Below are 13144 nucleotides of genomic sequence, written 5' to 3'. Positions count from 1 at the left end.
CATGCGTTGCGTCGCGCACGGATGAAAATCTGTACGTGTAACTCTAAATGCGCGGCTCTACATATGCGGCTCTAAACTTTATGTAAGCCACTTAAGAAATAGCAACTGGGGACTGTGCGCAATTATTCTGGTTGAGTACTAAATTGGCCTAGTTAATTAAGGGTGGAGAGGAATTTTTCCGGAAGCATTATCATTTCCCATGTGTCGAGTGGTTGATGGTGATGGCGATGCCATTTGACATCTCTTCATGAAAACGACAACGCCGCACCCGTTAACGTTGCGGAAGTAAGGGTATCAACGCCTAAGGGTCCGGCCCCCGCCCCCCCCATCTCTAACTAGGCAGGCAGGGCAATTGGCAGTTGAACCCTCGTTTCGAGTCCATCCAGGTTCTGAACCTAAACGGTCCCTCAATCCCTTATCCAGGGAAAAGCTGTCCCTGCTTAATTGTCGTTGCACCCGTCATCATCAGATCTTCAGGAAACCCGGGATCTATTCCTGTTTTTTTCCCCCTGTTTGGCTTATCTAACCCCATACAGCGACACTTGATGAGATCGCGCGGATTGCCAAATAGAGTGCGGCGATCAAGGGATAGATAACGTTTTAGACCGGGTACTGTGTCAGACATAGAAGAGTGTCAATCCCATACAAATTTGTATGGGGATTTCTGTTGCCAAAGCTATCTCCACCATCTCTTGAGATATTTACTGCCAGATTTTTAACAAATGAATTCCATTTAAAAGCACACGGATTAGGATTGTTTCCAGATGGATTATCCTCTATTATGGTGTTATGGGGTCTTCTTTCTTTTTGGGGGCTTTGTGTCTGGTTTTGGTGCCGTTGCCATGCGACACACTTCTAGGTCTGACACAGTACTGGGTCGAAAACGTTAGTGGGGGTTTTGGGGTTTTGGGTTGGCGGTTGGGGGCGGACATCAATAAACATATGTTTCTAGTAAGTTACATTACGTGCGTTATTAATATATGTCTGACTGTGTTATTTGTCGTTTATTTATTACCCTGGTTTGCGGATATGCTCTGCGCTACTACTAAACTAATAATCTACTATTGTAGTTGGGATTGCGGTTGGTAACTATTACGGCCCGTAGTGGGCCTAGCTCCTTGCGATTGTGGTATGGGGCTTTATTAATTTATACGTTTGGTATGGATCCCATCAATAACTAACGTTGCACAATTCATCTATCAAGTGTTTACGCTTCTATAATTCGATTGATTGAAATCCAAGCAGTTATTCCCGGGAGAGAAATGTCGCTTTGGACTATCCTTAGGCCCGTCAGCGAGTCATTCATAGACGTTGTCATCGTTGCCACAAGTCTTGCAATTGCTCAAGGGACACATATTCTTTATTACTCACCGCGCCGACTCTGACTGTTTGATACCATACATCTGCGCTGATCTTTCTAGACAAAATTCACGTTTCACACCCTCTAGCCATGCGAACTCCCTCCGAGGTCGTCACCGTCGGCAGGAAGAAGTAGCAGTCTCAGAATGGAAAAATTGCATGAATAGTCCAAGGCAAACCAATAGGCTCAAAGCGGATGATTATAAAATCTTTCATGATCTAGAAGGGATGCTGGACCTAATTTAGACGGCCGTCCAAAAAGGTAGGAGGTTTTTTCTAGTACTTTGCTCACATATATATATCTACTCTATCCGAGGAACATGAAATCTAACATCTCAGGCCTGCCCATGTCAAAGAAGAGAGGAGGGATAGAATAGAAACAAAAATGGAGAGGAAAAAAAAAAAAAAAAGGAAAAGAAGAGAGAGGAATAAAAAAAAAGGTTGAAACTAAACGAGAGGAAGGTGGGTAAAATAATCCCAAAGCCATAAGCACCATAATACTCCAAAAAATGAAAGAAGGAAAAAAAACAGAAAGAAAAGACCCAAATCCCAGTATAATAAATGTTTGCCGCTGTCATCCAAAGCATAAAAAAGTAAAAAAATAAAACAAGAGAATATCAAACTAAATCTTCGCACCCTCCAAAGCTGCCATCCTCTGCATGAGTGCAGCACGGTTCCTCTTCACAATACCCATAGCAGCTAAGTCAAACTTCTCAGTCTCAGGCGTCGACTCGGCTTTATCCATAATCTCGTTCCTGACAATGTCCGCCAGTGTCTTCTTGCCCTCATTTTGCTTGCTATTGAGCGCGGGAGTGTCAGCAATAGTAGCTGTACAAGCTTCTGTTGTTTCCACAACCCCGGCATGCTCAACGACAGCAACCGCCGATTTAAGGACAGGCATATTGACAGTACTGGGGGCCGAATTCCTATATGCCAAGGGGATCTTTGGGAGTTCCGGGATCTGATCCGCGACATCGTCCACCTTGAAAGACTGAACGGCGTGGAAAGAACGATGCTTGGATGCGCTCAGCTGAATCTTCCTTTGTTGTCCGCCGGAAACTTTCATAACAGGGGCCGGCCCTGTAGAAGGAACCGGCTTAATGAGAGAGTCTAACATAACCTCTTTCTTGGAGTCTATCACAGTCTTATCGGCGGAGACGGGATAAATCTGGCGCTGCTTCTGTTCGAGCTGCTGCTTTTGCTCAGGCTGCTCCTGCTCAGCGACGGGGTTAATGATCGAAAGTGGTTTTTGTTGAAGCTCCAACTTCACCACCTCCGGTATTTCCGGCTCCAATGCTGGCGAGGCAACAAGCTTATCAAGACTCTCTTGCACTCCTTTTGGTAGCATCTGAGAGTGGCGGCGGAACTCAGGGAACTCCTTGTGCAACATCTCCTTGAAAACCGTATCCTCAATCTTAGAAACCTCGACGTTCTGCGTAGGCTCCAAGATATCTGGGAATTCTTGACAGCATGTCGACTTGATCTCTTCTGCGAGCTGTTCTGCAAATTGAAGAGCGGCCGAATGTGCCCTTGCTGCAAGCCAGAGACGGAGGATATTAGAGTCACGTTTATTGTTGCTATTGCCTGTAGTGTCCAGATAGTCGGAGAAGGATTTGCGTGAAGTAGGTGATGAAAGGACTGCCCGCAAGGACTCTTCTGGACCTTCAGCGGTGCAGGTAAATGGCGGCCTTCTCGCAGGCTCTGCCGTTTGGAGGGGTTCAGGCTTGGTAAGACCTGTCTTCTGTCCGTACCCTGTTTGAGCTTTGATCTTGACAATCATGTCTTCGGTCCTACTTATCGCCTTCTCCATACTCTCAATTGTATCGGCGCTCTTGCCCATGTTGTTCCGTGCAACCTCAATGCGCTTGATAATATTCAACGTCGGGCAATGACCCAACGTCGGTGATTCATCGTCATATCGGGAATTTGAACTGGAGGCTCTCGTATTATCTTGGAGGTCTTCACGAGACTCCGTAAATCGAGACTTTAGACTGCCATTCCTCACTGGCAGCATCAGCCCTTGTTGGCTCGTCGAGCTTTGGGCGAAGGATGCGGTTATGCTTCCGAGTAGGTTCTCAACAGACTCCAGTTCTCGTCGCATCTCCTTTACATCCTCGCCCTCAGAACTGTCGTCCGAGAATTCTGCCTCTTCATCGATTACTCCCATCTCTTCGATTGCTTCCCTCTCTTCAACTGTTTCTCTCTCTTCGGCTGCTTCCCTCACTTCAACTTCTTCCTTCTCTTTGACTGGCTCCTTCTCTTCGGCTACTTTCAGGCACAGAGTATCCTGCTTCACCATAATCGACGGGGCTAAAAAGCTCCACCGTATCGAGTCAACAGGGTCTGCCTCGTGTGCACAGCTGCTACTAACAGGGCTTTCTTGCCCACTCATATTATCCTCATCTTCCTCGTCATCATTCTCCTCCTCATCTGCGTCCTCGTCCTCCTCCTCAACATTATGGAGCTTCCAATCCATAACATGCGGAGGCGGCCTCGGGACCTCAGTCTCTTCTTCCTCCAACCCATAATAGACAAACCCTCGCCGCTTGTCCCGCCTCGTTGTAAGATTCGAATTCTTACACTCTTCATCACTGACCGACTCCACCTCTGGCTCTGGCTCCTCAGCTATCGTCTCCTCCACGATGACCGGCTCCTTCGGCAGCGCCGAATGCCGTGGCACCGGTTTCCGCTGAATCGTTAACGTTTTCCTCAGTGCCGGTGGTTGTGCAGCAGCAGCAGCTTCGCCGCCCGCTGGCACCGCAGCTCCAGCTCCAGCAGGTATGAGTCCGAAGTCGTCATCAAGGTGGACGCCCATCTTGGCCAGTGTTTTTAGGGTCTTTCCTTCCTCGTCTTGGTGCAGTACGGGATTCCCTATCATCTCTATACGGGCGCTCTGGGAGCGCTTTCGGCGCTCAGCGGACTGTGGGCTGCTGCGGCGGGTGGTGAAGGCCCGGCGGATGGACTTGCCCGTGCGGAAGATGAGGGTTGGTTGTTCGGGGGCATCTGAGGATGTTGGTATAGGTGGGGGTGGGCCCGTTGGGAGTGGCTTGGGGTGGAGAGTGGATGCGCGGGCGAGCGTCATGGTGGATGGGTATATATGTGATGGTTCTTTAAGAGTAGGTATATTGGAGGTGTGTGTGAAAGGTAGATATTAGAGGAAGGCAGTTGGCGGGAGTGCCTTAAGAGAACAAAAGGAAATAATAGAAAATAAATGAACAAAGGGACACAAAAAGAATTCGCTAGGAATTCACTCAAGAGGATCCTGTCCTCTTATACAATAAACAACCGGTACGGTAGAAGAGAACCTAAGGAGGAGTCGACAGAGTTGTGAAGTCAAATCCGAGAAAACTCCATAAAAAAGAAGAAGGGCCCAGACGATAATGAGGGACTGCAGTGAAGCGGTGGGGCAAAAAGAAGGTACGGTATGGTTGGGAAAAAGGAAGGGGAGAGAAGGGGAGAGATAAACTGTGTTCCCCCTCGGTATGCATGACCATTGATATAAACCGAAAAAAAAAAAATGCAAATACAGCAACCACGCCTCTCAACCGGAAGCGGCGAGGCTGTGGGTCAGTCAGTAGTGCTACAACAGCCCATGTCTTTTCTCGACTGGTTCAATTTCTATCGTGGTGTGTAAGGATCACTTGATTCGTTGTATTTGGTCCATCGTGTAGTTTTTTTTCACTTCTGTTCGGCAGCTGGCGGCGGCGGTGAAGCTCCATGGCGGTGGTGTTGGGTTCACCGGCCCGGAAAAAGGACGCTCTTCACCGGCTCTCACTCACACAAAGTCTCACGGGCCACAGCAACCACCACAAAGGATCCCATATTATTCCAATACACACAACCATACCCTTAATAGAAGCAGGGAGTCCGGTGCCATTATGGTTTAGTCGACGCTAGGAATGTCGACATATGTAATCGTTGAAGTATGTTCGTAAATTTGAATTACGCTTGAGGCTTAGTAACATGACCACAAGTGTACCGGTATCGCCTTATTTAGGCATATTATTTAGAGAATATAAGAAAATATCCTGATCAGAAATCATCTCTCATGACTCTAGATATTATTCCTCAAGTGGCTATTTAGTGAACGGGGTAGTATGTTGACCTCCGTTTTACTAGTACGAACCGACTCCTTCACCGGCACCGAGGTTTACAGGCTGCCTAACAGATAACGAAGGCTTGCGACTGAAGATAAGAAGACCCACACAAATATAGCGATGAGATCATAGCAAAATGTAGTTTTTCTGAAAGGTTAGTCGAGGGTTCGTGATGGTGATACCGGAACATGGTGCTATTTATGGAACGCCAAGCCAAGTATAGGAACGTTACCCCAGATATTTCCCTGACAATAAAGTTGGGGAAATGGCCCTCAACGAAGATCCAGGAGTAAAAATCTCTTCAGAGGAATAGTCACATGCAGCAACGGCTCCAGAAACGATCACAATCAAACTCGGTCAGTCGTTAGAATAGAGTAGAGGGGTATATTCGATACCAGGTATTGATTGTAGTGATTATTGCCTTGGCCTTGGCACCTCGACCCGACAATTGCGACTGCGAGAACTATTATTGGCCAACATACCACTGACGCACTGTGGAATCCATGTTCCTGTAAATAGTCAAGTGTTATCCGCAATTGTCTAATTTGGGAGTATTTCCAGGCTAATTTGACGTCACGGGAAGCGGCATTCCCAGCGATGCCTTGGGCACTCACGAACCCGGAGGTGTCCCTGGAGAAGATGTGCACTTTTCGATACCTACTAGAGATGGACGTACACCGTGATAGTTCGGACAGATGGCAATTGGGTTATATTTATGATAGAAATGGCGGTTGAAAAAACTGCAGCACAAACCAGCAGGTGATGGGACCAAACCTAGTTCGAGACGGCCATGAAACGAAGGATGCAGATAGATATGCGATGAAGCTTTTTCTAGGTAGGGTGGCAGAAGATAAAAATGGGATAGACAGATGAAGTTGAGTTGATTCAGTACTTTTGAGGAGTGAGAATCCTAGCGTGCTATTAAGGTTAGGCACTAGTAGAAAATAGAGCTAGTGAGTGAGCTGCCCTAGCTTCGACCAGTAACCAGCTCTCTTAATTCAGCTCTCTATGCAACGTATGTGAGTCATTCCACAAGCTGGCACAGTTAACTACATGCAATTTCCTCGTAGGTTTAATTATCTGTCTCATAGATCTATATCATCTCTCTTATAAGACCTTATATGCACACCCCCCCACAACCGAACTACATGTACTCTACATTCCCCACGAAATGACTGACTGCCATCCGGGCCCCATCCCAGCGCCACATCTCCCCCGCAGTACTATCTCTATCGATTATCTCCCGATCAAGTGACTAACTGGTCGAATGGCATCGATCTGCATCACAAGTTCCCCCATACATACAAGTAGCGTCTCTGGTTTCACAAGAGCTAGCTTATCAGCCAGCCTTAAGCCTTGCTGCAAAACCCCACGTTTTTTCTTCTTTTCTTTTTTCGGAAAAAATAGCTTTCGGAAAAGTAATATTTACACTTTCGTCACCGCAATCTTCATCCTAATCTCTCTCTCTTTTGAAATTCCCCAGATAGCTGTCTTGAGAGGGGGGGACCTACTTGTTTGCCAGCATATGAACCCGAAAATGCGAGTTCGAAAGTCAAGGATTATTTGTATGGGGTGGCGCCGATCTGCCATACAAAATAGACATTTGCATTTTCGGGTTCATATGCTTGTAAACAAGTACACTTCACTCACCCACTCACTCACTCGCAGGGTAAAGGCAGAGCCAATGGTATAGGTGGCTTTAATCTCTGACGTTAATGCCAAAGACTGCAAATGCCATCAACGTCACTGGGCGAGCGAGTGTACTGTTTAACACCGCAGATAAGAAACAAATGGCGTCCAGGCCTCAAACCGGCACAGACATCCCGATGCAGACCCTCGCACAGATCCGTTTGCAGCGCCGCTGCAAACAACAGTGCCTCCCCAACTTAAGCGGGGAGCCGTTTTTTTTCCCTTTCGTCTCTTTGTACGCGGCCGGGATGCTGCAGGAGTCTGTGGTACTCTCATTTAACGTATAGGTAGACGGGAGTGAGAGGAGAAAAAGTATGAATAAGGTCTAGATAGAGATAGAGATAGAGAGAAATCAGAGTAGAGAGAGAGAGAGAGAGAGGTGGTGAATAGGTGTTAGGTTTACTATTAACTAGAACTAGAACTAGAACTACTGTTACAGTTACTGTTACCGTTGCTGTTACTGTTACTGGTGTTGAGACTTTAGGCGTGGAGGCCGGCTGTGTGTGTCGATGTAGATAGGCAGAGTGTGCATGTGGGCATAACATGAGGTACGGTATAGCAGTGAAAGAGGAGAACGAAGAAGAGAGGAAGAGAGGGAGAGAGAAAGAAGGAAGAGAGAGAGAAGGAAGAGAGAAAGAAGGAATAGACAATAACTAGCCAGCATAATCATGCCAAAAACCCCAAGTTAAACAACCAAGAAATGCACCATAAAAAAAGGAAGGAAAACACCATCCCATCCCATCCCATACCCTAACCCACACCCAACGCACTAGAAAGCCCAAAATAACAAAGCGAAAGTGGGAATAGAGGGTTTTTAACTACACAACTTGGACAGAAACTCAGGTAGTTTGACAGCTCGAGTTTCTGTCCAAACCGTGCAGCTAAAATACTCCCATAAAACGAAAAGAGCAGAAGCAAATCTTCAAACCCACCCCCTCCTCTCCACCCTACCTCCCAAACCCACCCCAAGCCCTCCTGACATCAACATTAAACAGCCCTCCTCTACCAGGCGCTGGAGCTGGTGCTGCTGCTGCAACCGGCACACTCACCGGCGCCTGTCCCGGCCCCGGCCCCGGCCCACTCTGAGGCGTGTACCCTGGGGGCGGCACCGCCGATGCCGATGCCGATGCCGATGACTCGCCAATGTCCCCACTCCCACTCCCACGTCCACTGCGCGCCCCACCATCTCCACGCTCAAGATCGACATATTTTGGAACCATGTCGTAGTCGGGCGGCGGCGCTTCATACAGCGGCAGCTGCTCGTCGTGGGGGCGGCGGTAGGCGCGGAGGTGGGGGGTTGTAACCGCCGGTTCGGGACTAGTTGCCGCTCTGGTGGTTAGTCTTCCCGAGAAGGTGTGGTGGGGCGGGGGTGGGGGGATGGGGGGATGGGTGGGCTTACCGGACGAGGTCCATTCCTGCGTCTGGGACGGGAGGTGGTGGTCGGGAGTGATGCGGGGGGTGGGAGAGTGTTGCGATGGCGAGACGCTGGCGGCGGAGGAGCACGGAGCGGAGGAAGATCAGGAGGAGGAGAATGGCGATTATGATGCCTAGTCTGTTTTGGGGGGGGGGGGGGTATTAGTCAGGGATAAAGGGATAAAGGAAGGAAAGGGGGGGGGGGGGTTGTTGCAGTATGTTACGTACGTGTAGATGATTCCTTGAGCCATTATGGGATGTTTGATACTAACTGCTTAGCTAGAGCTAGCTATCGCTGTGTGAATGGGGGAGTAAGGAGAGCTTTGGCCTGAGCATGAGCTTTACTCTACTCTAGGTTGGGTTGGTGGGGTATGATGTAGGTAATAGGTAGTAGTAGTAGTAGCAGCACTATAGTATGGATTGATGATGTATGATGTAAAGCAGAAACAATATGATGATGTCTAAGGATGGGCGATGAGCGATGAGTCGAGGGCTCCTTCTTGTTCCAGGGTCATACATGTAAGTCCAAGAATTGCACATTCTTGGCCGTTGCGACTTTTTGCCTTTCGCGCGCCGGTTTCTTTTCTTTGATAATTGATCGTGTGACATCCCGACCCGACGACGACGACGACGACGCATGCGGTGGGGGTGAGCGAGTGAGGGAGTGTGTGGGGGGAGGGATATGATGGGAGAGCAAAAGCCTGCTTTCTGCTTGATAAAGCTGTGGCGCCGACAGCTTTGTGCGGCGGACAGCAGCTGCAACAGTCTGGTGATTGCTTGCGGTGGAGGTGGAGTGGCGGTGGGCTAGGGTTGCTTTCATGAGGTATCACTCACTGCTACAAGTCAAGTGCATGTCGTAGCACTCGGCCCGCTACTACATGTACTCTACTCTACGCATGCATACATGCATATATGCATCCTCTGCTATGCACCCTTCTAGAGCACACGTCTACTGCTAGACCAGAGTAAAGACGGTGCGGTGAGCATGAGTGAGCCAGCCAACCAGGTTAGTGCATTTCTCATCCCAAGACAGCAGCTGACACCTCCCCTGCCTTTGTAAACCAATATATAATTGAAATATAGCACCCCCTCTGACCTTCGTATTTCGTTTCGTTTTCGATTTTTCGTTTGACAGCGCTCTATAGTACTAGCTACATCTCAACGTCCGGTCTCTCCACCCCTACTCATCCAGGATCTTGCACTTTATGACCCGGCGCGCTGTAACATGCTCGGCTGCGGTTGACACCCAATGTATCGCTAACTATATAGACTACGGGCCCTAGCTAGCATGGTTTTTCCGGGGCGTCCCAGAGATGGGGTTAACTGAGGATGCTGAAGCGTGAGTTTATCCGCAGGCACGTGGATGCATGTTCTACATGTAGATGACAAGGCGTTCTCGGGAATCGAGATGGGGGAGAAGGTATTCGCACTAATTCATTCCGCTTAGCTAGATGGACGGACGGATGAGCTGTGGATGGATGGATGGATGGATGGATTCTAAATCTGCGGGTGCTTTGGAATAGTAGCAGACGAATACCATATGCTCTGTCACACATATCCCGATACTCCCTCCCAAATAGTGCTGCTTGCTATGTTGATTTGTGGAACCAGAGAAGGCCAGAAGAGGCATACTTGTCTGTACCTGCTCAGTAGAGCTTTAGGGAACATATGTGTCACAAAGCATCCGTTCTGATAAAGATACTCCAATCGGAATCCTCCCTTCCTTTCACTTGTTTATATCGTCCTTCAACGTCCGCTCCGAGATCTCAGTTACCTACAACAGCAAGTGATCCACGCCTGAGCTAACTGGGCTCATTGCAGTATTGATTACTGATCTGAAATTGTGTAGTGACTATTACTACCACCACCACTGCTGCTGCTACGATAAGGGATCCATAACGTTTCAACCAAGTTTGATAGGCGTACACCTAGCTACTTACATAGCTAGGTGTATCTAGCTACAATATCTACCGACAACCTGAAACCGCGAATTCCAAACCCAACTCTTAGATTTGGCTAAATGGAAAACCTTCAATCGATCTGAAAGAGAAAAATACCACATTGTGGAAATCATAATCATCCGTTCGAAACTGCCGCCCTCGGTCAAGGAAAGTGAAAGAGAGTGAGAGGGAAAGATCGTGATATCCTTTTTAGTTAGGCCGATAATAGCCCGGGCCCCATACATAGTAGGTATCTGGCGGTTGAATTCAACAAAAGCTTAGCGGAAAGGTGGAGTTTCAATTACAATCGCATCGACATCTCATCGCGCTGGATAAATTCAACCTGAAGCTTAAAGAGATTAAAAAAAGCTTTTGCTAGCAGTAGCATAGTATACCATGAAGCTAGCTAGTCCCTCGGCTTAACAGCTGATCATTGGCTTTTAACGGAAAATCTCCACACTCGGAATCGCCAAGCGAAAAACTTCAGAAAAAAACTCCAATTACCCGGGTACTTCTTAAAACCTCGTGGCTCAACTCAATATCAATTCAGCCGCCACTTCCTTTGGTCATCCTTAGGAGAATTGGTAGCTCCGGGGTTGGGTTCGGGGTTCGGGGGGTGCAAGCATCGCTGCTGCCATTTAGCCTAATCGAGACCCTGAACGACCAACCATCTAAACACCCCGCTTAGTCCCATAATGTGGGGTTTCCCATAGGCATAGCATACAGACAGTAGTTGAGAAAAAAAAAATGCATCTCGACTCGGAGATGGCGCAGAGATGCTATCGTCAGAGTGGATAAAGCTTTACCGAATGCTGGATGTTTTTTTAATCTGAAATTTCCCGGGGACAGTTCCAATGCTTGCGGTAATCCTAGTTAGCTCTGCTTCACTTTTTTTTCGTTCCCTCGTTTTGATTCTCTCCCAATTGATGTCGGGATATGGGAAAATTATTTACCGTTGGAGTGGGGGGGTCAGAAGGAGCGGAGTAATGGAGGGGAAATAGACCGAGCATAAAAGGGCTACTATCTCTCCGATATTGAGGTAGATATTCATTGTGAAGCTCTTTTTTCCTGTGGGATATAACGACTTGATATTTCTGAGAAATCTTCAGCCTGGCTTGCATACTCAAAACCTTTGCGGACTTTGTGGTACGAGTCTTTCCTTTCTTTTTTTCTCTTTCCCCTCATTACCGGTGGCCGTGTGACCATAGGTAATAGTTATATATATTCTGACGTCGTTGCAGAATAGATTCAAACCACAACCTCCAAACAAATCCTCACCCACAGAAACAGAAACCACATCAAATATGGTCGCCGCAACACAAGCTGCTACTCAGGCCGTCAAGTCGAGCCTTAAGCCGAATATCGGTGTGTACACTGATCCCCAGCACAATCTCTACATTGCAGAAGCAACACCTTCTGTAGAGGAGATTCAGAAAGGCGACACTCTCGAGCCCGGCGAAGTCGTCATCCAGGTCCGAAGCACCGGTATTTGCGGGTGAGTAATCTTATTCCTGATTGTGAATTGAAGTTATATTGACACCCCCCGAAGCTCTGATGTCCACTTCTGGCATGCAGGATGCATCGGCCCTATGATCGTCGAAGATAAGCACATTCTCGGCCACGAATCCGCCGGCGAGGTAAGATATACCGGATACTATTCCTGCCCCCCCCCCCCCCCCCTCTCATGGAATTAGCATGTTAACCCGATATCGCCGCTTCAGATCATTGCCGCCCACCCCTCCGTCAAGCACCTCAAGCCTGGTGACCGAGTCGCCGTTGAGCCCAACATTCCCTGCCACTCTTGCGAACCCTGTCTTACCGGCCGCTATAATGGATGCGAGCACGTTCTTTTCCTCAGTACTCCTCCGGTCCCTGGTCTCCTCCGCCGCTACGTCAACCACCCCGCCAAATGGTGCCACAAGCTCCCCGAGACTATGTCCTACGAAGACGGCGCACTGCTCGAGCCTCTCTCTGTCGCGCTCGCCGCTATCGACCGCGCCCAGGTCAAGCTCGGTGACTCGGTCCTCATCTGCGGCGCCGGTCCCATTGGTCTTATCACTTTGTTGTGCGCGAGGGCTGCCGGTGCGGAGCCCATCGTCATCACCGATATCGACCAGGGGCGATTGGACTTTGCAAAGACACTTGTCGCAGACAGCCCCGGCGTGCTTCAGACATACCTTGTGACCCGCGGGAAGACCGAGGAGGAGCTGGCCGAGGGGGTGAAGCAGGCGCTTGGGGTGGAGCCGGACGTTGCGCTGGAGTGCACGGGTGTGGAGTCGTCGATTGGCGCGGCGATCCACGCGGTGCGGTTTGGCGGGACGGTGTTTGTCGTCGGCGTGGGCAAGAACGAGATGAAGTTCCCGTTCATGAGATTGAGCACGCGCGAGGTGGACCTCAAGTTCCAGTACAGGTACTGCAACACTTGGCCGCGCGCAATCAGGCTGGTGAATAGTGGCGTGCTGGCCAATATTAGGAAGTTGGTGACGCACAGGTTTTCGATTGAGGATGCGGTCGAGGCGTTTAAGACTAGTGCGGACATGAAGAGCGGGGCCATCAAGGTCCAGATTGTGAATAAGGATTAGTTTTTTTTGTGTTTTATTTTTTATTTTCTTTTTTGGATGTGTTTTTTTGTGTGTTGGTGTATGA

At 48.8% G+C, this 13144-nt stretch overlaps 5 protein-coding genes across 5 annotated transcripts; 2 read left to right on the top strand and 3 right to left on the bottom strand.

Annotated features, from left to right (window-relative positions):
* Nucleotides 1-942: 942 nt before the first annotated feature.
* On the top strand, nt 943-1736 carry LAJ45_03334 (uncharacterized protein; the record flags this gene model as incomplete). The annotated part of the gene is made up of 5 exons (XM_046112921.1): nt 943-951; nt 1071-1129; nt 1205-1289; nt 1606-1621; nt 1699-1736. 5 exons carry the CDS (start codon nt 943-945, stop codon nt 1734-1736), a joined length of 207 nt encoding a protein of 68 aa, XP_045973798.1.
* Nucleotides 1737-1981: 245 nt separating this feature from the next.
* LAJ45_03333 (uncharacterized protein) lies at nt 1982-4441 on the bottom strand (the record flags this gene model as incomplete). Its single annotated transcript, XM_046112920.1, has 1 exon — nt 1982-4441. The coding sequence occupies one exon, from the start codon at nt 4439-4441 to the stop codon at nt 1982-1984; it is 2460 nt and encodes an 819-aa protein (XP_045973797.1).
* Nucleotides 4442-8092: 3651 nt separating this feature from the next.
* On the bottom strand, nt 8093-8809 carry LAJ45_03332 (uncharacterized protein; the record flags this gene model as incomplete). The annotated part of the gene is made up of 3 exons (XM_046112919.1): nt 8093-8462; nt 8545-8697; nt 8787-8809. 3 exons carry the CDS (start codon nt 8807-8809, stop codon nt 8093-8095), a joined length of 546 nt encoding a protein of 181 aa, XP_045973796.1.
* A 90-nt stretch (nt 8810-8899) lies between these two features.
* LAJ45_03331 (uncharacterized protein) lies at nt 8900-9378 on the bottom strand (the record flags this gene model as incomplete). Its single annotated transcript, XM_046112918.1, has 2 exons — nt 8900-9019; nt 9076-9378. 2 exons carry the CDS (start codon nt 9376-9378, stop codon nt 8900-8902), a joined length of 423 nt encoding a protein of 140 aa, XP_045973795.1.
* A 1974-nt stretch (nt 9379-11352) lies between these two features.
* On the top strand, nt 11353-13080 carry LAJ45_03330 (uncharacterized protein; the record flags this gene model as incomplete). The annotated part of the gene is made up of 6 exons (XM_046112917.1): nt 11353-11361; nt 11500-11537; nt 11608-11644; nt 11740-11993; nt 12048-12135; nt 12220-13080. The coding sequence occupies 6 exons, from the start codon at nt 11353-11355 to the stop codon at nt 13078-13080; spliced, it is 1287 nt and encodes a 428-aa protein (XP_045973794.1).
* Between the last annotated feature and the right edge of the window lie 64 nt (nt 13081-13144).

This window comes from Morchella importuna (genome assembly GCF_003444635.1).
Source record: "Morchella importuna strain M04M26 chromosome Unknown Morimp01GS007, whole genome shotgun sequence".
NCBI classification, from domain to species: Eukaryota; Fungi; Ascomycota; class Pezizomycetes; order Pezizales; family Morchellaceae; genus Morchella; species Morchella importuna.
Note: the sequence above shows the minus strand (reverse complement) of the source record. Positions and strands in the feature narration are given on the sequence as shown.